Source organism: Labrus mixtus, chromosome 3 (genome assembly GCF_963584025.1).
Source record: "Labrus mixtus chromosome 3, fLabMix1.1, whole genome shotgun sequence".
In the NCBI taxonomy this organism is placed as follows: domain Eukaryota; kingdom Metazoa; phylum Chordata; class Actinopteri; order Labriformes; family Labridae; genus Labrus; species Labrus mixtus.
In genome coordinates, this window is record NC_083614.1 from 24,804,991 (window position 1) to 24,827,336 (window position 22,346).

The 22,346-nt window shown below is 38.9% G+C and overlaps 2 protein-coding genes across 6 annotated transcripts in view; both read right to left on the reverse strand.

Moving 5' to 3' along the window:
• Positions 1–72: 72 nt before the first annotated feature.
• On the reverse strand, positions 73–11,615 carry mfsd12b (major facilitator superfamily domain containing 12b). Of its 2 annotated transcripts, none has more exons than XM_061034142.1 (9): positions 10,214–11,615; positions 9,710–9,920; positions 7,205–7,337; positions 6,939–7,124; positions 4,872–4,964; positions 4,666–4,758; positions 3,581–3,754; positions 1,809–1,906; positions 73–1,187 (listed from the first exon to the last, which is right to left on the reverse strand). In XM_061034142.1, the coding sequence occupies exons 1-9, from the start codon at positions 10,485–10,487 to the stop codon at positions 1,052–1,054; spliced, it is 1,398 nt and encodes a 465-aa protein (XP_060890125.1). In that variant the 5' UTR covers positions 10,488–11,615; the 3' UTR covers positions 73–1,051. The 2 variants fall into 2 exon arrangements, with proteins under 2 accessions (XP_060890125.1, XP_060890126.1); XM_061034143.1 differs by having other exon boundaries at positions 1,809–1,903; positions 10,214–11,614.
• Positions 11,616–14,252: 2,637 nt separating this feature from the next.
• Positions 14,253–22,346, reverse strand: part of csnk1g2b (casein kinase 1, gamma 2b) — a 36,132-nt gene continuing 28,038 nt past the window's right edge. Inside the window, exons 6-11 of one of the 4 annotated variants that reach the window (XM_061034145.1) lie at positions 20,157–20,241; positions 19,912–20,057; positions 18,970–19,053; positions 17,524–17,625; positions 16,388–16,494; positions 14,253–15,439 (exon numbers count right to left, since the gene is read on the reverse strand). In XM_061034145.1, coding sequence (XP_060890128.1) covers positions 15,385–15,439; positions 16,388–16,494; positions 17,524–17,625; positions 18,970–19,053; positions 19,912–20,057; positions 20,157–20,241 — 579 coding nt within the window. In that variant the 3' untranslated portion in view covers positions 14,253–15,384. Of the gene's footprint in view, positions 15,440–16,387; positions 16,495–17,523; positions 17,626–18,969; positions 19,054–19,911; positions 20,061–20,156; positions 20,242–22,346 lie in introns of all 4 variants that reach the window. The other 3 variants (XM_061034144.1, XM_061034149.1, XM_061034146.1) reach the window with 3 other exon arrangements.

Below are 22,346 nucleotides of genomic sequence, written 5' to 3' on the forward strand. Positions count from 1 at the left end.
AGCGTTACTGCTGTGACTATAGGAGGAACAAAAATGATACATTAGAATTCACTAAAACAGCACAGTCCTTGATTAATATTTCTGGTATAATTCCTTTAATGACTGAAATTGGTTCTTATATGTTGATGTATACTTTGTTTACATACCATAGTCATAGACAAAACGAGGAACAAGTTTATTATTTCTCATATCTGATGATCATTGATTTAAAAGGGTGTTGCATTTTTATTTAATCAATTCAATCACCAAATTGAATTGATCTGAGAAATTCTGTTTTGTTCCAGTGCCTTTGACATGCAGGTGTCACTTAAAGTATTTTTTTCATGTGAAATGTCTGTAAAGTTGTGCGTCCCCAGCTTCGGCTAAGTTGTGCAGTTTGTTAAACTTCCAATAAAACATCTAGATAAAAATATAAAATATAATAATTTGTGTCACTTCCTACATTTATTTTACACCTCTGAATCCATCTAAAGACTGTTTAATGATGCATGTCTACCTGTATCATCTATATCAGGGTTGGGCAACTGGTGGCCCTCAACACTCAAAGTGGCCCTCAGGTCAGTTTTTACATATCAATTAATTGGAAACATGAAGAAAACATGACAAAATCTGAAGGCTGTGGCCATAACTGGGAGATAACAAATGAACTGAAGTGATTTGTTATTTTAGAAAGGAGCATCGCTGGTAGTCTTGACTGGTCGTAATTTAGAATCAGTAGCTATGTATTCCTTCCTTTGGTTGAATTATAAGTCCACCTAAGAGTATCCTACAATTGGTCGCTCTGGCAGTGAGAATTAAGTGACCAAAATTGTCCATCCCTGGTCTATATAATTCTTATTTTGAAGTCTGGGAGGCAGTGTAGATACTATTTCAGACACTAGGTGGCAGCATGGCTTACATTTTTTTGCAAGGTTTCCCTTGTCCAACAACAACATTTATAAAAATGACACATCGACAAAACTGTACTGTAAGTTATTATATCGACAAGAGGCTGTCCGTTTGTTCTCACAGAAGCAAGCAGTATCAATTATTGCAGCACAGACTTTGAACCCTAATTTCTCCGTATCCTGATTGGCCAGGTCATAATTGTGAACAGGCAAATTGCTGCAGCAATGGCCACACCCCCGGTTACAACGGCCATGACGTCACGATAGAACCAGACACAGTCTGGACAGCAGGCTTCTGTGCTGTGGGAGATGAAGGGGCAGAAAAGGTTTCGCATTTAACAATAACAGCAGCAAAGCAGAGGTATTAAATAAATCAATGAGATTCTTTTTACAACCTGAAAGAAGGAAAAATCATTATTTTGGTACTTTATTTACAAAAATAAATTTGCACAAAGCCATTTGCTAATGGACTATGCAGTTGTTTTTTTTATTTGTTTGTTATTTACACAAAATTACATGTAAAGAAAAAAACTGCATGCATCTTTTCCATGTCTCAGTTATTCCTTGAAGATGTAGATCTTTAAAAACATAAGTGGTGAATAAATATTAACCCGATCTTTGAAAATGCTTGTTGACTGAACAGCTCACAACTTACAAACATTAAACCTGATACGACTGGTCACAAGCAGATGTGGCTTCATATTAAGGTTTCAAAGTCAACTTTTCCTAATGCTTATTCTAATTATTAAAAAACAGAAGTTCTTAAGGATTCCCTTGTATTCTGCCTGGGAGAGAAAAACATCTAGATCAACCACAAAACAGCTTTCAATTCTCTGTCTGTGAAAAATCTTTGCTGACAGCTTCCTCTAGACTTTCATTTTAATACATGGGCAACAAGGTCTGCTAAAATGTGAAACTTACTTGCATGGCCGGAGGCTCTGGATGAGGATGACCCCAAGACCATTAGCCACCTTGTCTGTGAAGCTCATTGACCCGTAAACAAAGGCTCCACTTTGCTGCTTAATTAAACAGAGATACAAGATGATCACAAAACAAGCATAGTGTTGTATTACTGGTTTGAATCATATAAACATAATCAATCTCACAAATCAATATAATTTTATCTCTTCAGTACTGATCAGCTACTGTAAAGATAATACATGTGAAAATGAGGATAGACATTGAGCCCTTATTGATGCTAAGCTAACACAGGTATGTCTATTGTGTTGTACATGATAGGTGAGCGAGCTGATGTAATACAAACTGAGATTGGACTAATGCTACTATTAGCTGTTGGCTAACAGAATCTAATGTTTTTTAATATGTTCAATTCCTCTTGAAATATAGCTCAATGTCTCTGTGGATTCTCTGTTTATTATCTTTTATTTGCTGATTCTGCGCCAAGTGGTTTAACCATATTTGTCAAATTGGCTACATTTATACAGCTAGCAACCTGAATGATAATAATAATAATAATAATAAAAATAACTTTATGTATATAGCACCATTCAAGACAGATGTTTACAAAGTGCTTTGACACACCAATACAAGCCTTCATTTCACAGCTAAGATTGTCCTCACCTAACCTGACTGTGATACTGTTACCAGAACAAACTGATTTGATAACCTCCCCTCAGTGACCTCAGACACATGTATACATTTATCGAACTGTAGATCTACTCCCATGAATGAACGGCTTATACTGAGGTGATATTTAAGACAATGAAGCAGCTGTTTTTTTATGCCTTGTGATTAAGTTTCACCCAAAACCATGTGCTTTATGATAAATGAAATTTAAGGACATGAAGATAAAATCAGCATTTAGATGTTTCTCCATTTTTCTGAATGGCAAAGGTTTAGTGCCCTCACAGGTTGATTCAGTTAAAAGAAGATTTTCAATCTTTCGAAACTGATCAAATTGAACTTTTATAAAAAAAAAAGCTCAGAAAATTCCTGGGCAAACATTAACCAAATAGAAATAAATCCTGTAATGTGATGTGGGATATATAAGACTTTGGATACACAGGGAGAAGTAATTGATAGGACCAATTTATTGTGTGCATGTTTTTTCACATTTTATCGTTCATATCCATAAACTGTATCAAACATGGACAAAGTCTCAGTGACGTCACCCTTTTGTTTCTGAAGCGGACTTTTGAAGCCTATTGATGGCGTTCACCATGAAGGAAATGCTGCCTCAAACTAACTTTAAGTCAACCTAGTAACAGGTAAAGAGGTGGAGCTGAGGCGGGCCTTAAGCCTCCTGACAAACAGTTACAACATGCTCGCCCACCAGTCATTTCAGCCACGACCCTTTTTATGAATTACTCTTATCCTCCATACAATCAGAAAGGGCACATTTAAAAAACAATCCCTCCACAGTACAGTGTTTGCTGATAAAGAAATAAGCTCTTCAGACCATTTTTTTTTAAACCAGGCTCTAAACATGTGTGTGTCTGCGTTTAAAATATTGGACATTTTAGAATGGGGGTCTTTATGTGACTTCGGGGGCTTTTGAAGCCAGCCTCTAGTGGACACTCAAGGAACTGCAAGTTTTTGTACTTCCACAAAGGCTTCATTTTTCAACACCGAAAGTTGCAGCTTCTTCCTATCGGTGTTTTTGCTTTTTTGCGTCAAATTAAAATCTCTCCTCCAAAGCTGTAGTTGTTTTAAATAATGTTCTCTCCACTTACCGTCTGGTCCCCAATGAGCGTGGCGGTCATTGAAAGAGACATAACCAGGATAGTAGCTGTGCCGGCTCCGAGCAGCACGGCGGCTCCATAAATGCTGTCAGCTCCCATGTGCTTGGCCACATACACCCAGATGCCAAATGCAAACACCAGCGCCAGGCCGACTAAATAAGTGATCTAAAAACAAACACATAATTGTCATGTTTAATTCACCATATTCACTCGTCTGCCATCACACTCAGGGTGGGAGTGTAATGTATTAAATGATGTGACGTTGTGAGACAATTCGTTATCATTTCACTTCAGGTCCTGATTGATAAACAGTTTGGATAAAAAACGTTGCTAAAATAATTCTCAGGGACATTAAAAATATTTAAATTCATGATATATTTGACGATCTATTGGCTAGCATCATGTTAACATTCATGCACTTCCTCGCTAATTTTACTTTCTGCTATGAAGTGGCTGAACGCCGACATTTGTTTCTGCTCACGGTAATGCTAACAAGGTAGTAGTTATGCTAGTATTAGCTTTTGTATGATGGTTGCTTGTGGATTATCAAATTATTTTTTACAAAGTTATTCCTGGTCATGCCTATCTTATATTATATTATAACACTTTAAAAAAGTTGTGTTAGAATTCAGAAACTTTAGATAAGAGTATATTTAGCAGTAGGAGGCGGCTGGATGTTAACATTAGCTTAGCTGTATCATTGCTGTCAGAAAGAAGCTAATGGGTGATCATGTATGTTGTTTTAACTTTAATACGGCTCGTAGTCCTTCTGAATTGTTACCCTTGATGAAAAAATGTAGTTTCTGATCAATACTGAAGTACTAAAATTTCTGACATTTATACAACTAACTACCTTGAACACAGCAGTATGACAGTATTTGAGCCTATCACCTTCAGCGATGTCAGAGAAACATGGCTGCCTTGTGAAGGTGGTCAATATAGCTGTTCCTTGAAATCGCTCATTAAAAATTGCGCACCGGACAATTAATTTATAATTACACATGGGAGTGTTGATGCCAAAATGATAATATAGTTGTATAATAAATAAATAAATATCTTATTGGTTAAAGACTCACATAGATTCCTATGAGCTTACTGATTGGTTTCATGACCAATGAGCAAACAAAGCCGCTGAGATACATCACCAGAGGTATGATGGCAATGAAGTTCTGAGGAGAGGCACAGGGGATGAAATAAGTATTCAAACTGCAACACAGACGTTTGATGTTGATGATAATGGGTTACACAAGTCACAGTATGAAATAACGCTATGTGGTCTTACCTTTGGCAACATCAGTGAGTCGGTGATGAAAATTGAAATGTAGGTCTGAGATAAGTTGACTATGAGGCGAGTGCACATGTACAGGAAAGCCATCTGGTACAAAATCAAACAAAGGAAACGTGTTTTTCAGAAAGAAGTTTGACACCTCCAAACAAAACCATTTTTTATTCTTGAATGTTTTTGTTGTAAATGGAGCTGCTGTGACGCAAGTCAAATGTCATACTCAACACAGCAGAGTACTATCAAGCAATCATCAATTAATCAAATCAATAATATGTTCATGTTTTTTTCCTCTAGGATTCTAGGCAATCGACACATTTTAGCTCAATCAATTAATAATCTAACAAGTATTTTCTAGACCTATAGTCTTAAATAGGCATACAGCTCCGTAATGGATAGACTCAGAATACATTCATTCCTGTATTGTGGTGAAATCTCGGATTAGAAAACATATTTAGGCTGTTATGGAAGGTTTGGAGTTCGGACTACAACTATAGCGAGCATTTATTCGGCTCAATCTAACTACAAACAGTGACGAAACAGTTGTAGACAAATGCATTTGTTGGGTAATTTATAATTCCACCACGAGGCAGAGAGAGAGTTCGGGTTAGGTGAGAGAATCAAGAAACTTGTTTTTCCACGTAAATTACTTAAAACTCCTCAGAATAAAATTACCGTGTGAATAATGGCCTCTTAAATCTTGCTGAAAGAAAACTTCCGCCAGAAATTCAATTATTACTGTATTTTACTGATTTAGTCGTTTTACTTAATAAATGCACAGAATGCAGGAAGTTAAGTATTTGACAGTCAATACTTTTATAAAAAAAAATGAATAGATATATATATTGAATTGAAGGTTGTAAACTCTCAAGTTATTTTACCCCTATTAAAAAGTCCACCACATTTACTTATAGCAAACGGTTAAAGAGCTTATCCTGATTAACTTTACAGTCCAAGTTACCAACAATATATCCGAATGAGGAAATATATGATGCAAATCAGGTAGCCAAGCCTGAGAATTTCATTTGGAGTTAGGTGTTTTGCACCACTCAAATGAAGTTTGACACAAGATAGGAAGGGGTAGTTCAAAAACAACAGGCGTGACTGATTATCAGTCAGCTAAGGTGTAAATTTAGCTTTGACAACAAACTTCATCCAGAATTACAAAGCCATTCATCACTGTGAATTTTCCATTTTCCTCTCAAGTCTTGCTCGGGGTTATGCTTCTATAATACCATTCTACTGTGTTATTGCCAATAAACCGTAGACTGAATGGTACGTGGATGTAGTCTCAGTGATGTCACCCATTGGTTTCTCAAGACGCATTTTGAAACGCAGCGATGGCAGTCGCCATATTTGTAATGCTGACTCCAACTACCTTGCAGCAAATCCAGAAACAAGTACTTTCATCAAGCTCGTCATTAACATAGCAAGCATTTTCCAAATGCTGAAAACAACACACACAAAGCCAATAGTTCAATGTCAGCGGTGGGATTTAGTTCAAATAAAGCCTAGTCTCCTGGCAAAGAACACTCTGTTGTTAGTCAAATCAGCCACGTTAGCCTTAATATAGGCTAATCAAAACAGATACAGTTTTTATTAACACAGAAATCAGCTTAAACCGATATTTGTACGGGGCTTTAATCACGTTTATTTCTGTTATGAAAGCCCATTTTAAAATGGGCTCAAACCGGGTTTCCTCTACTTTTGGGGCCAGCCACAGATTTTTTGCACCTTGCACTTTTTAACACCGGAGATTGCTGCTTGAATTACCTCCTTTTGTGTACCACTATCACAAAGTTATGTTATTTTTTTAGCCACTTCCTAGCTAACATTGTAGTGTTGATGGTGTTAAATGTAAGGAGTCAATCCCTAGCCATTTATGTTAGCTATAAGGTGGCTGTTGTCTGACAGTTGTTGATTGGTAAACAACTATGCTTTAGCTTGAATTAAGGCTCAATATCCCTTTTGCTAGTAAGGATTAGAATTATAAGGATTTTTATTCCCTATATTTATTTGACAAATAACTTGGAACAAAGCAGTAGATGGCATTTGAGTAGGAGTCACCTGGTAGAAGGAGGGCTCCTTCAGCCAATTCTTCCATTGAAACACAGTACGAGGTGGGGTATCCTGTGACGGGGCAGGTGTGATCAGCAGATTCTCTCTCTCTGAAGCCAATGTCCCCTCCTTTGTGCCCACATGAAAAACCAGAGAGAATAAAGCCCCAAGGCCCAGCATAATGAGGGCCAGATCCTATAGACAGAGAGGCAAAAGTTAGGTTTAAAAAAAGGGATTCTGCAGTGTAGGAAGTGGTCAGGTATTACTCTTGTTACCCTGAACAGAGGGATGTCCACTGGGCCCACATTGTCTGTGATGGTAGGGTTGATATTGTGTGGAGTCTGGAATCTAAAGAGCAGCCAGGCTACAGTGAACACTGTGATATTGGCCACCACAGTGAAGGCATACCTGAACAGGAAGAAAATGAATTCAAACTTGTTTGTTGTAGCTTTTAAGGAGTAGTAACAGAAGACAAAGAGGATTCTTATTCATACTCATACGTACTACAATTTAAAGACATTACAGCCTCAGGATCTCAGCTGCTCTGGATACAATGATGACATAGTCGAGTTACTTCCCGTTTTGATTTCACAAGAAATGTGGCTGCTGTTTCAGCCACATTTGACTCTTTACTTCCAGCAGTTTAACCATAACCTGTCTGTGACACAAATCTCATGTTCATCTCATCAGCTGTTCTTCTCTCATATTTTGGACAATAAATGACTGAAAAGAATCTTTTTAACTTTCTACACGGGAACGTGGCGAGAGCTGCAGACCAGATAGGAAGCTGGAGAGAGGAAGAGAAGTAATTGAAGAACACGCCACGTCATTCGTGTGTGATATTGTGACATCTGTCATTTTCAACGCTTTGACCTGAAGATGACGAGTGATTTAACTGACACTTTTTTTTTTTTTTTTTTTTTTTTTTTTTTACCGCTTACTGACTCCTGAATTTTAACAATTAAAGCTGAAATAAACTGTTAAACTGCCCCATGATGTCAAAAACAAGTTTAAAACTGAAAAGAATAGTTATCCTTTAAATATTATGATCGCAAGGTTTGTATGAAAGTTCAACTGAAAGTAAATTGTTAAGAGAAGAATTTCCAAAAACAGTCCAGTCAAACAAAAATAAATGACTGCTTGTCCCAAAGCGGGGATTTTTTGTTTAAGAGATTCTTTGAATGCTGCCGTCACTTAGGAACATCTTTTGTTGAGATGCAGAATCCAACATATTTCATATTGTTAAACATGTATGCAAGCACGCACAGCAAATAATCAGTGACACAGTGGCAGGTCTACATTAAGGGAACAATATTAATATATTTATTTATATATCACATTGTGTACCTCAGTTAACAGATCTATAAACATGTCAGTGATATATTATTCTAAAGAGAAATCCTAAAGATATAAATCTCTGATAACTGCTTTAACGAAAGAGGGACTGAACGCAAAAAGAAAAATAATCAGCAAAATTAAGTAAAAACAAACAACATTGCTCAGACCTGCATGAAGTTTGTTTCATTCTTCGATGTATTGTTTTGAACATCTCCTTACAGAGTTCACCCTGGTCTTTCTGATCAGTCTTCTTAACAACTTCCTGACATTTTAAAGGACATGTCATAAAAATTTGAGAATATCAGAAGATAAATCAGGGATGGCTGCAGCACTGTTTGTGTGTTATGGTGTAGGTAAACAAAACACTAAATCATAAGCTTAAATGGTAAATGGACGTGAGCTTGTATAGCGCTTTACTGGTCTTCTGACTACTCAAAGTGCTTTTACACTGCAGGTCACACCTACACATTCACACACTGATGGCAGAGGCTGCTATGTAAAGTAACTCATCCCATTCATACACATTCATGCGCCACAGACGAAGCAGCAGGAGCAATTCTGGGTGAAGTGTCCTGCTCAAGGACATATCGGACATGTTGCTGCAGGAGCTGGGGATCGAACCCCCAACCTTCCAGTTGAGAGACAACCGACTCAACTTACTGAGCCCACAGCTGCCGATGTTGTTTCTTGTTCTTGATTTATGAACAAACACAAAATATCTTCACTTAATGACATCATCATTTTTAATGCCCTGTCTGCGGACACTTCACTTACTTAGCAGCTTCAAATTCAACTTGCATGCCATTGTAGGGTGTAGGCTATATTCCCTTTAAATATTTGAGTCACAGAGTCATAATCATGTGAACATCACAAGGTATACAACATTCATAGTTAGACATTTTGGAAGGTAAACAAAGATAACACTTATTACCCCATGATTTACCGCCTGCAGGTGGTTAGCTTATAGGTGGCATCAGGACAGTCTGAAGAGAAAACCAGCCTGGCCTCCAACCAAAATCCACTTTACACACACAACCTAAACTAACATTTCTTTGTTCTGTTTCATCCACATAAAAAAAAGGTGTTCACACTAGTGTTATGCACTATAGCCTAAATGTTCGTTATTTTAACTGGGTACAATATATTTTAATTTTTATTGTTTTTATTTTATTTGTATCTTTGTTTGGATAATTTGAGGAGGTTTTGCGATAAGCCCACAGTGTTGGATGGTTCTACCTCACCTGCACATGTGATTTATTTTTCTTCACTTTTAGGGGATGTAAGCTTGTGGTGTGCTTGCAGTGTTGTGGGACTTCGGGGGGGGATACAAGTGACAGTTTACAGAGACTACAGATGTATATGAGCTGAAAGCTAACTCTGGTGCAGCTGATTCACAAGTCAGCGAATAAACATTCCGGCATAGGACGATGACGTCAGCTCACCTGTACGCAGTCAGCTCCACCCTTTCGCTCTCCCGGGTCACCAGCTCCGGGATGAGGGACAGGTGGGAGATCTGGGTGGCTGCCCATCCGAACTGGAAGATGATGATGAAGGGGGAGAAGTATACAATCTGAGCCCATTGAGGACTGCTGTCGGTGCAGGCCAGGCAGGGGTTGAAAATGAAGGGAAACGATATAATAACACAAACAGTTCCTGGAAAGTAGAGGAGGAATACGTCTTATTAAACTAGTCTACGTATTGTGTTTTAGCATCATAAAGGCCTAAGCGTGCCATGTAAACAAACTATGACTCGTTTAACATCACCTAATAAGAAATAAAAATGTTTACTTACTTCGAGTTAGCACTTAAACTGATATTTAAATTCCTCTTGGGGGCAATTTACTTATTAAAGGTGAGGAAAGTAATAATTCACACTTCTTCAAGCGTTCACTTTCTTTAAGTCAGAAAAAAAAGACCTAACACTAGTCTTGTCTTCAATAACTTACCCAGTAGATGCCAGGATTTTCTTTTTCCACAGATGCCACTTAATGTTTTGTCGGATTCATATCCAACCAAAGGCGTGCAGAGGCCGTCAGCTATTTGTCCTATGAGCAGCAGCACACCTGCGTAGGTGCTCTGGAAGCCCAGCACGTTGTGGAGGTAGACCAGGAGATAGGTGAACCACATAGACGCACACAGGTCGTTCTGAAAATGTCCCATTGCAAAACATAACCTCCTGCAGAACGACAAAGAGCGCTCGGTGCGCACATAAGGCTCCATGATTGATTGCACTCCTGTGATAAAACTTCCTTTATTCACAGTAAAAGATCCGTTGTTTTCATATTGACAAATACATGATGCAAATAGTAACACCAACAAGACGTTGAGCAAAAACTCTGTTCAACCTTTGGTCTTGGGTATACGCCAAAAATCTCCCCAAAAGTAACAATAAACGCAATGTACTGGATTATTCCAAGCTGGTCAGCTGAACTGGTTTAACTTTCAGGACAAATATTTAATGCTTCAAGAAAAGCTTTTATTGAGTAATGGTCCGAGGATTTCACGCGTAAAAACGCATCAGGGCACCCGGCGTGTTCCGAGAAAACATCTGGATATCTGTGTTGTCTTTAAGATATTTTATAGCTCTGAAATGCACACGCCTCCGGTGCTGTCTGCATTGGATGAATACTCAAGCGGTGGAAAACTCGTGAGTTAAAATACTGTTACCAAACGCTGTTAGTTCCTCTTTCCTTTCTTCACATGATGAGTGATTCAAACCCACTGTGGTTACCTAAACCATACACATATGGACAGTTATATATATATATATCTCCGTCAAAGGTTAGAGTCAGGTAAGTTTGTAGAAGATCAGGAAGCTAAAAAATCATCAGCAGATAATATGCAAAAAATATAAAAATGTCAACTTCAGATTTACTTCCCCATGCAGCTGTTCGATCAGACATGTAAACAATAGATTCGCAGTATTGCATTTTTTTTTTTTAACTCAAAGAGGGAAACAAACAACTTAAAACTTCCCCTTCTGCACCTTTTCATGGAGCTTGCCTTTATGATGTGGTAATCATGTGCTGGCCGTTCAAGTTTTGAGTCACCTACAATCTAAAGTGAACCACAATGTGTTGAGGCTCAAATGAGTCTTACAAAGGAAACGTATTTAACATAAGAATAACTGCTCAGCCATCATCAGGGAGCTGGGGATCCAAAGTCTAAATTAAATAATGATGCTAGTGATGTGATCAGGGTAATTTCACATGAGTGAGCTGGTTTAAGAACAATCATCAGAGGGTTAACTGTGGGAGCATTTAAGAGTCAGGATCTACTTCTAATGAAGTATTCTGTTGCATTAAGGGAATTGTAGTATCCTTTTTTAAATTCATCTGATACAAGTCTTGATATGTTTTGGCTTCCCAGCTGTCTACGGGTTGGGGGGGGGGGGGGGTAAATAATCCTGGACACAAGCTGAGCACAAAGCTAAATAATAATACATCTTTTTGTGGGCCAGGAAATAAAAGATGACAAAATATGGTCATAGAGATACATGAAGCCAGAGCTGCAACTAAGGGCATAAATAGATGGAATGAAAATTACTCTGCAGCCATTGTGAGAAGCGATTCATTATTGAAGTAATCTTTTAAGCAGACTAAACAGCCATAGAGCCAATTAGGCAAGGTGGACAAATGCCAAGATTCTCTGCTTTTCATTTCAAGTTGAATTTTTGTGGACAACACATGACATATTTCACATTTTTTTTAGGCTTTATAATGCAAAATGATCAATCGCTCATTAAAAGAATCCTGTGTCGCAGCTCATGTTGTGTGCAGCAGCAAGGAAATTAATAAAAAAAAAAAAAAAAGGGAGATTCATAGTACATAGTAAATTCATGAAGGTTGCAGCCCAATAATCCAGAGACATGATGTGATTTATAAACAAGTAAAACCTCATTGAGGTGCACATCTGTCTGTGACCCCATAACATATATATACTGTGTGTATATATATATATATATATATATAGTATTTCACAAAAGTGAGTACAACCCTCACATTTCTGTAAATATTGTATTATATCTTTTCATGGGACAACATTGAAGAAATGACACTTTGCTACACTGTAAAGTAGTCAGTGTACAGCTTGTATAACAGTGTAAATTTACTGTCCCCTCAAAATAACTCAACACACAAACATTAATGTCTAAAATGCAGGCAACAAAAGTGAGTACACCCCTAAGTGAAAATGTCCAAATTGGGCCCAATAAGCCATTTTCCCTCCCCGGTGTCATGTGACTCGTTAGTGTTACAAGGTCTCAGTTGTGAATGGGGAGCAGGTCTGTTAAATTTGGTGTTATCGCTCACACACTCTCATACTGGTCACTGGAAGTTCAACATGGCACCTCATGGCAAAGAACTCTCTGAGGATCTGAAAAAAAAAAAAAAAAGAATTGTTGCTCTACATAAAGACGGCCTAGGCTACAAGAAGATTGCCAACACCGTGAAACTGAGCTGCAGCACGGTGGCTAAGACCATACAGCGGTTTAACAGGACAGCTTCCACTCAGAACAGACCTCGCCATGGTGGACCTCAGATGTTGAGTGCACATGCTCAGCGTCATATCCAGAGGTTGTCTTTGGAAAATAGAGGTATGAGTGAAGGGGTTGGGGGGGGTCAGCCTGTCAGTGCTCAGACCATACGCCGCACACTGCATGAAATTGGTCTGCATGGCTGTCGTCCCAGAAGGAAGCCTCTTCTAAAGATGATGCACACGAAAGCTCGCGTAGAGTTTGCTGAAGACAAGCAGAATAATGACATGGATTACTTGAACCATGTCCTGTGGTCTGATGAGACCAAGATCAACTTATTTGTTTCAGATGGTGTCAAGCATGCGTGGCGGCAACCAGGTGAGGAGTACAAAGACAAGTGTGTCTTGCCTACAGTCAAGCATGGTGGTGGGAGTGTCATGGTCTGGGGCTGCATGAGTGCTGCCGGCACTGGGGAGCTACAGTTCATTGAGGGAACCATGAATGCCGACATGTACTGTGACATACTGAAGCAGAGCATGATCCCCTCCCTTTGGAAACTTGGACACAGGGCAGTATTCCAACATGATAACGACCCCAAACACACCTCCAAGACGACCACTGCCTTGCCAAAGAAGCTGAGGGGAAAGGTGATGGACTGGCCAAGCACGTCTCCAGAACTAAACCCTATTGAGCATCTGTGGCGCATCCTCAAATGGAAGGTGGCGGAGCGCAAGGTCTCTAACATCCACCAGCTCCGTGATGTCGTCATGGAGGAGTGGAAGAGGATTCCAGCGGCAACCTCTGAAGCTCTGGTGAACTCCATGCCCAAGAGGGTTAAGGCAGTGCTGGAAAATAATGGTGGCCACACAAAATAACGACACTTTGGGCACAATTTGGACATTTTCACTTAGGGGTGTACTCACTTTTGTTGCCTGCGTTTTAGACATTAATGGCTGTGTGTTGAGTTATTTTGAGAGGACAGTAAATTTACACAAGCTGTACACTCACTACTTTACATTGTAGCAAAGTGTAATTTCTTCAGTGTTGTCCCATGAAAAGATATAATACAATATTTACAGAAATGTGAGGGGTGTACTCACTTTTGTGAGATACTGTATATGGATATAAAAGAAAGAAACAAGGGTTCATACTGATTTGGGTTGTTCAAGCTGGCACCATGAACACTTTCTCTGTGGCCAACACAAACACAAAGAGACACACACACATTCCTGATCTCTCTCTCTCCACACCACCGCTGAACAGATGTGTTGATTGTCACAGTGCAGGATGAAGGCGAGGGATGTGTACTGCCTGTGAGAGCAAAGGTGTGTACACAGTCATTTAACACATTCACTTTAACCTCCAGAGTTGTAAGCACTCACTCACTCACACACACACACACACACAGGCACACACACAGACACACACACAGACACACACATGCACAGACACAAAATAATCCAGTGAGCATTTGGGACAGATCATATAAAATGTCATTGCGCGACACTCACTTGAGCTTTAAACATTTTACTTAGAAAGGCACAAACTATGATTTCCTGGTAAATTATTTTTGATGTAAGAAATAAAAATTGAAAGACATATCTTTTTTTCTTCATGTAAATCGACAACATTTTGCGGCCATAATTCAGATATAAGCGTTATGAAGGACTCTTCCTAGATCAGTCTTTATTTAGTTGTTTTCTTAATTGTTAATTTCAAACCTAAAGTTTTTTTTTTTCCACTGTCATATTTTTCTCTTTTTTTTTTTTTGTTTCCAAAAGTGCAATAACAATAAGAGAATTTGATATCTGTTTCTCTCAATCGTCCACAGTACCTGAGGCCAGTGACTGTGCTACAAAGTCCACGTCGACAGACAAAAACAAAGCCAGAGTGAGGAAAAGAATCAAGCTCCAGAACACTACAACATAAAAATAAGTTTTCAATGCAGGGATTCAACTTTGAAAACTGAGGATTCCATTACAAAAGAAGAAGAAAATAAAACATAAAAGTCCTCCAATTCTGTTTTATAGATGAAATGCTTCCTGTGTCTCTCAGATTTATCATCGGCATACTTCACCTTTTCCTCTTCACCTTGATCCCAAAACACACACCAAAGGAAGAAAGAAAGAAAAAAAATAAAACAATTTCCTAATGAGCAGTTTTCTTTCACTCAAACCACTTGTGGTTCCCCCTGATCAACAGCTGACTGTTGGAACAATATGCAATCTTTATGGAATCTAAATCAATACAACAACTGTTTCAAACAGCATCTTTTTTCATATTCACGCCACAGATTCGAGTTTCATTGTTACAGCTTTTTTTACTTTGTCTCAAGCCCCCCGTTGTAATGCAGGTACGTATATTTCGTCGATAAAGGAATCAAGAGTCTGTTGTGGAGTCAGTAGGACTGCAACATTCCTTTAGCTCGCCAGAAGCCGGGGAGCTCTGAGAACAAGAAAGAGAGAGCGCGAAGGGAGGAGGGGTACAGAGTGACAGGGAGAAATGAGGTGAGAGGGATAAAGAGGTGAGGGGGGGGTGGGGAGCTGGAAAGAGATAAGGAACAGGGATTGGGGTCTGTGTAGTTGCTTCCATTTAAAACTTGACAGTGACCACAATGTTTCAAGTTCTCTCCGTTCTCTTCTTTCACTTGTGTCGTTGCAAGGCTTTCCTCTTTCTTCTCTTGAAGAAACAACAGCACCTGCAGGAAACAAAGAGACATTACATTCAGGGAAAAGACACAGAGTCATATTTAAGATTCTGATTCAATTCTTTGTGAGTGAAGAGCCATGAGAAAAACATCGAGTACTGTGAGCTGATCCCGAGAATGTCACGTCAATATTTAACGTCGGAGATTGTTGTTATGAGATTTCCGCTGGCTAAAGGAGATTTCCTCCAATGCAAACATGTAACAAGATTTCAAATCAGGGTATTTTTTTTTAAACATGGATGCATGTGTTAAAAAAATAAATAATAATAATAATAATAAAAAATAAAAGATCACACAAGAATAATGAGCCCAACCCCACCCACGTCTGAAAAATGCTTATTGATGGCTGGTAGTTGTGGGAGGTGGAGGTGGGGGGTTGCTCGGTGACATTGATTCCTTTTTTTTTTTGGAGAAAAATATCATGTAGTAGACAGAAACCAACTTCACTACTCCTGGCCTTGCAAGGTTCAGAACAAATGAAAATTAATAGGTTTATTTGTTGAGCCTTTATTAAACCGAGATATTGTTGTAAACAGAGTATAAAAAGTTAACTTTTATATTAGAATAACTGAGTTTCATTTCTTACGATCATTACTTTCTTTTACGGCTCAACACCATGTTTTCAGTGTGCTGAACCTCTTTAAAAATATCAGTCCAAAGATATTCTAGTCGTCCTCTCGCAGTTTTTTTCTGCTTACCTGTGCACCTCAGGCTCTCTCTCTCTTCAGTGCATGTTTAGAAATGGATTCATTTCACAGGTGTACTTGTGAATAACAAAAGATAACTCTGAAGAACTCCACAGAGATCAAAAGGATCTGGATTACGTTTAGAACATCATACTAGATGTGGTCTCAAAAACTGCTTCTGTACCTAACCCCAACCCTACGACTAGTAGTGCTGTTTTCTAAACGTGTGTTTTTTCTACATGCTTGTTCATACTTGGTTTCGTCAGCCACTTCAACCTCGGTGGGTGCTGTGATGGGAGCGTTGGAGTGTCCGGCTGTAGGATCATCAGTGTTCAGCTCGCCATTTGTTGAACTCATCACCTAAACAGAAGAAAAACCAGAGTGCTCACAAACATACACATACAGCTGACTGCAGGGAGGAGATCAACATTTACATATAAATATGTCACACTGAATATTTCTGTTTATCTGCCCTCTCGGATACAGCGAGCAGTTCACCATGTAGTCTGGAACCCCCAATATTAGAGATAGGGGAAGAAATCCAGACTCCTCAATCCGTGCAGATATTCTGTATGTTGTGAGATGCATCTAAAGCTTGGATTTCTTTTTAGCAGTTTGATTTTCAAAACATCAAATACGTGTCTTTCAGAGTTACAGTATTTTTAGAACTCAATTCCCACACTGTGTTACTTCTCCTCCACTGTAGCTCAGGACAGAAACAGTGTCTGTGGGAACATAAAGGGGAGTTCCACAGTAGAAGTACTTTCAAATACTTTATTTAACAGAGTGCATTTTTTTAAGTTGTATCCTCCATCTCTTCTATTAGGAGATATATGAGAATATTAAAAACAAAAAGTGGATCTGATGTACACATGGTCGTATACAATGTTTTTAAGACAGACTTGAAACATTTTAAAAGCTGCAATTCAACGAGCTGACACTAGGTGTCATATTTGAGCCATAATAATTATGGAGGACTTTCTCTTCTAATGACATACATTTGACCTTTTAACACAGTGAACAAATGGGAAATGGTCAAATGATTTTAATTTGTTTATGTTTTCTGTTGCTGTGTTTGACCTTTTGTAACACTTTTACTTTTCTATCTCATGAGCTTTGCACCAGAGATTATTTTTCTGGCCCTGCTCCGTGGGCAGCCATCAGCAGATGAGGCGAATGAAGCTGTGAGAGCGAACACACAACAGGCAAAGATCTGACACACAGGGATTCAAACCATCTGACGCAGTCACGCACACAGAGGGTCAGGACAGATCACCTGACAGGCAGGCAGGGAGAGTGGAGTGAGAGGAGGGGTCAGACACACACAAAAAACTATATGGCTTCATGCATTAGCCATCAGAGCGGCAGCAGTAGCATTAGCAGCAGTACCTGAACAGAGCCCCCCAGCCTCTCAGCTGTGAGGTGCGACCCCAGAGTCTCCTTATTGGTCACTGGAGTGGGCTGAGACTCACTTCCTTTGGGCTCAGGCGACTTGACGCAAAGAGCAAAAAGTGTAGAGGCAGGTGGTCGTGAAGTGGGGAGAAAGGGGAGGTGGGGGTTGGGTGAAGGGTAAGGGGGTGAGGGTGAGGCGGTGTGGTGGGAGGATGGGTGTGAGGATGGAGGGAATTGGGACAAGGAGGAAAGGGGAGTGAGTGAAGAAAAAAAAAACAAGGAAACAAAAACAAAAAAATTAAAGAAGACATCTTCCAAGCAGAAGCAGGCTTGTTAAGACAAACTATGTTAATAGAGGAGTAGAGGGAAGCAAAAATTTTACGCAAAGCACAGATCAACACTAATCAAGTCATGCAGGAGTAAAATAAAACAGCCTTGATCACCTCAGCTAGAACTACATAATCAGAAGAACACAGGTAGGATTTTGGGCACGAAGCTAACAACATATTTTAACTTCAAGCTAAAGTTTAGTTTGCTTCTTTTTAAACATTTTGCTTTCATTTGCAGCGCTAACATTGCTCATTATTCTCTCCCCACCAACTAAAACACACCACTTAGCAATAAAGACACCATGTGTTTTATTATGAAACAGCTGACTGTTTGAACGAGGAAGTTACAGGTTTTTACAGTCATGAGAAATGAGGTTGGTACTGATTTGCTTGCTAGTGCTGTTAGATAATCACACTAAAAGGAGGGCAGTAAAAAGAGTCTAGAGTCCACTGATATCAAGTCACAGTAAAATCTAATGCACCACCTGTATGGCTTTACGTGAACCAGAACTATAACGTACAGTAACATGTTTTGTGTGTATGAAAAGTTCTACTTAGTTTTTTTTTACCCCCTTGACTAAACTTCGACATCTAAAACTAAACTTCCATTATTACAAGGCTCGGATAGCATGCCATTAAGAGAGATACAGACATTAAGAACAAGTCCACACTTTGTCACACACTAAGTATGTCATTGCTGGTATGAACAGTGCAATTTGCATGTTCAACTCATGCATGCAATGATTGGAGCTTAGCGTGGCAAAGTGTGTAGATTAAAGTTGTTTTGTCTCACAGCTGGAGCGAGAGAGCCTGCCTCATTGTCTAACATGTACTTTTATTTTTCTTTCATTTGTTAAGCCATATAGTCTGTCAAGGACTATTTGGACAGGTGACGTCACTGTCAGCTGACTTTTACAGGCACAGATATGACAGAGAGGTGGAACTGAATGGCAGCCATTTTCTCCAGGAAGTTGATAGACAACAAGAGTAGCTTGGCAGAGGAACCTGACTGACAGGATTGGCTGGTTGGCTGGCTTGCTTGCAGGCTGGTCAGTTGGCTGGTAGATGGTGCATGGGTGTGGTGTTTGTTGTGCTTTAATACTGGTGAACTCACCTGGTTTTTGGTCTGCTGTTGTGCTTTGTCTCTGCTGCTGGGCTGCAGGGGTGTGTCACTGGGGATGGGGCCTATAGGTGTGGGCTGCAGGTAACACAAGGAAACAAACGCTAAGTCAGAAGAAAGACAATTTTAAGAAACCAAAGGAAGAGAAACAGTCATCAAATTATGAAATGATAGAAATATTTCAGAACCACAACATCAAGTTTTACTCATGAAGTGTATCATGGCCAATGTAGGTTAAGAAATCCAGGGCCTGGGGATGGGAGTAATATTCAGAAAAACCCAAGAATCTCTAAGAATAAAGTTGTATATTTAGGGGGGGGGTGCACATTTTTAAGAGATTATAAAGTCAAATCTTTTTTCATTAAAAACTAACAAACAAACAGGTAAACATGTGGGATCTTTTTTTTTAAAGGAACAACATGGTATCACTTTGAATGTTTTCCAGGGTCACTGCGGCTCCTAATCTGATGTTACAACATCACTGATTGTTTTTTATTATTAATTAAACAACTACATGAATGACACAGACTCCACCGCAGCTGCAATGTATGCAACCTGTTCGGGCTGGGCAATTAATCAAATTTCAATTTCAATAACCAGTTTCCCACGATCACAGAAACAAGATCATCAAGATTTCACATTTACCGCATGCTGTGTTGCGCTCATTTTTGTCGGGGGGGGGGGTTATGTAATGTGTGGTAAATGTTTCAAAGTGTTTGTGGCAACAAGTGTACATCATCACTACCTCAAAAACTAGTAGACTTATCTTCAGTTATTTGTTATTCTTTTTTTTTTGGTGCAGAATGTGAAAGTGTTAGGAGTGTTTAGGTTTGATAAATGCATGTTATGCAGATGTTGTCAAATCAAGTAAATTGTGTTTAATAATCGTGATGTCAATATCAATAAAAAAAAAATGATTCTGTAAGAGGCACTCACAAGTGATTTGCCGACCCAGTCGTATTCATAGTCAAAGACATAGCCGTTCCTGTCAAACAGATCGGTGAAGAGCTTCCTCAAGTAGTCATAGTCGGGCTTCTCAAAGAAGTCCAGCCTCCTTACATAGCGCAGGTAGGTGGCCATCTCTTCTGTAGCCAAAGAGAAAATATTAATAAATCAGAAATATCATTAAATGTGGAAAACAATGTAGTTACACCGAAGTGAAACTAGTGGATACTACTGACCAGGGAAGCTTTCACAAAGCACTTCAATGGGTGTGGCCCGTTTGGTGTCCCCAATTTTCTGATACCTCTCCTTCAAAGTGTCCGCCTAGAGAAGAGAAGAAAGACAGAAAAATACATCACGCTCAGAATGTAAGCAAATGTAAAGCTGCTGGCAGTGGAAATGTTCAGGTGCAACTGGGCACTGAGAAAGACGGACATCCTGTGGTTAGTCATTCTGAGTGCTTGAATCCTTATTAAACAAACACAACACTGAGTGTTGTGTTGGCATAAATCACTCTGTCTGCCATGGCACTTCAGACTTTCACCAGGTCACTAAAAATGGGATGCACTGTGCAGCATGTTCAAGACAACAAGCTTTGGCAGAGACTAAATGGGAACTTTTAGTTTAAACATGTTTAAAAATGCCAAACATTTGTATCCCCCTCCAGACTGTGAGACTAAGAACACAAATATTGTCAACCAATGTTCACTGACTGAAAAATCAAGCCAACGTGGAAGTCCAAAAAGACACAATTTCTCGAATGGCTCAAAAAGTCCATCCTTTAAGAAACCGATTTCAATGCCAAACATTATAGCAGAAATCACCAGTTAAGAGCCAAGTGAAAAGTCTTAGACTCCAAGTTTTAGACTCCATAGTTCATTTAATATTCATGTGAACCTTACAGGGAATATATTTCTTCAATGTGCAGTTTAATGTACTTACAGAAAACTAGTGACATTCTAGTATTATTTTATTCATATGATAACATTCATGTAATATTCGGTATATAGCAAAAGGGTTAATAATCATTGTGTGCACTTTATTACTGCAGAAAATGACTTGTGGCTAATGTAGAAGTTCCACACGGTGTTTCAACTTTTAAGTAGACTTTGTAAAACAATGTCATGTCTATTATTTCCCCTGAATATTGTAAGAAACCCTGTAAAACTCTTGTGTTTGATAGGAAGCATTAAGTTGTCAGTGCACCTTATATCATCTATCGTTCTTCATTTAGCTTACAATTATCGACTACAAAAAAATAAAGAAATACTTCTAATCCCATAAATGCTGCTCTACACTTAATAAGAATCCCACGTCAGGTTTGTATACCGTTACACTCCACAGTTGCTCATCTGTGCTCCTTTACTGTATTTTGATGCCAACTGTTATGCTGAGTGTTGGTGAGAACTGGCCTGAGCCATCCATCATCCTCCACATTCATACATCCCTCACATTTGTCTACCACGAGCTGCCTCCCACATAGCAAATGTGAAGATGAGGTGTCTTGTCTTCTAGTCAGTTCTATTGTGAACCTTTGATACTGACACCCAGCAATCATGTGCAGCCATAACCTGTCCGCCTCGCTTTGAGCTCTGTCTTAGTTAACCAAATGTATATATTTTAAAATGGTCACCTTTTTTCAGTTGACCATTTAAAAATATACTAATTCAAAAATACCTAACAGAAGTATTTTCAGACAAGGACCTAAGTGGCATCTAGACAACAAGTCCAATTGGTACATTGCCCAAGAAGAGAGAAAATAATAACCAACTGTGGCTAGGGAGAATTCTTGATTGTTATTGGCTGACAGATGACAAAGTCATTTATATCTGATCACCTCCTCAATGTTCATTATCACAGATCAAGTTTATATTGAGTCACAGTTAATACAGACTTTAAAGAGTAAAATCCAAGCACTTATTAAGCACTTCAGAGCTACTGGCATTCAATCTGCATTTTAACTCTAATGCAATAGCCAAAATATATAGTTAACAGTTTCCCCTATTACCAAAGAAATCAATCTATATCCCCACTTTGTTTATTTAACCTTTTGTATGTTTTTTTTTTTCTAGATCGTTCAATGCTTGCTGGTTGTAGAGTAAGGGGTCAACAGAGGAATTATTCAGCTGGGAATAATAAATAAAAACTTGAAAGAATTTATGAATAAAACTAAACAGTGAATTAAAAAAATCAAAAAAGTCTCAACAGTTGTGTGGCTGAGTGACAGAGATGGTGCTTATTACTTTTTCAGATTCAACACAAATACATACAGTGGCTTGCAAAAGTATTCATACCCCTTGAACTTTTCCACATTTTGTCACGCTACAACCACAAACGTAAATGTATTTCATTGGGATTTTATGTCATAGACCAACACAAAGTGGTGCATAATTGTGAAGTGGAAGGAAAATGATACATGGTTTTCAAAT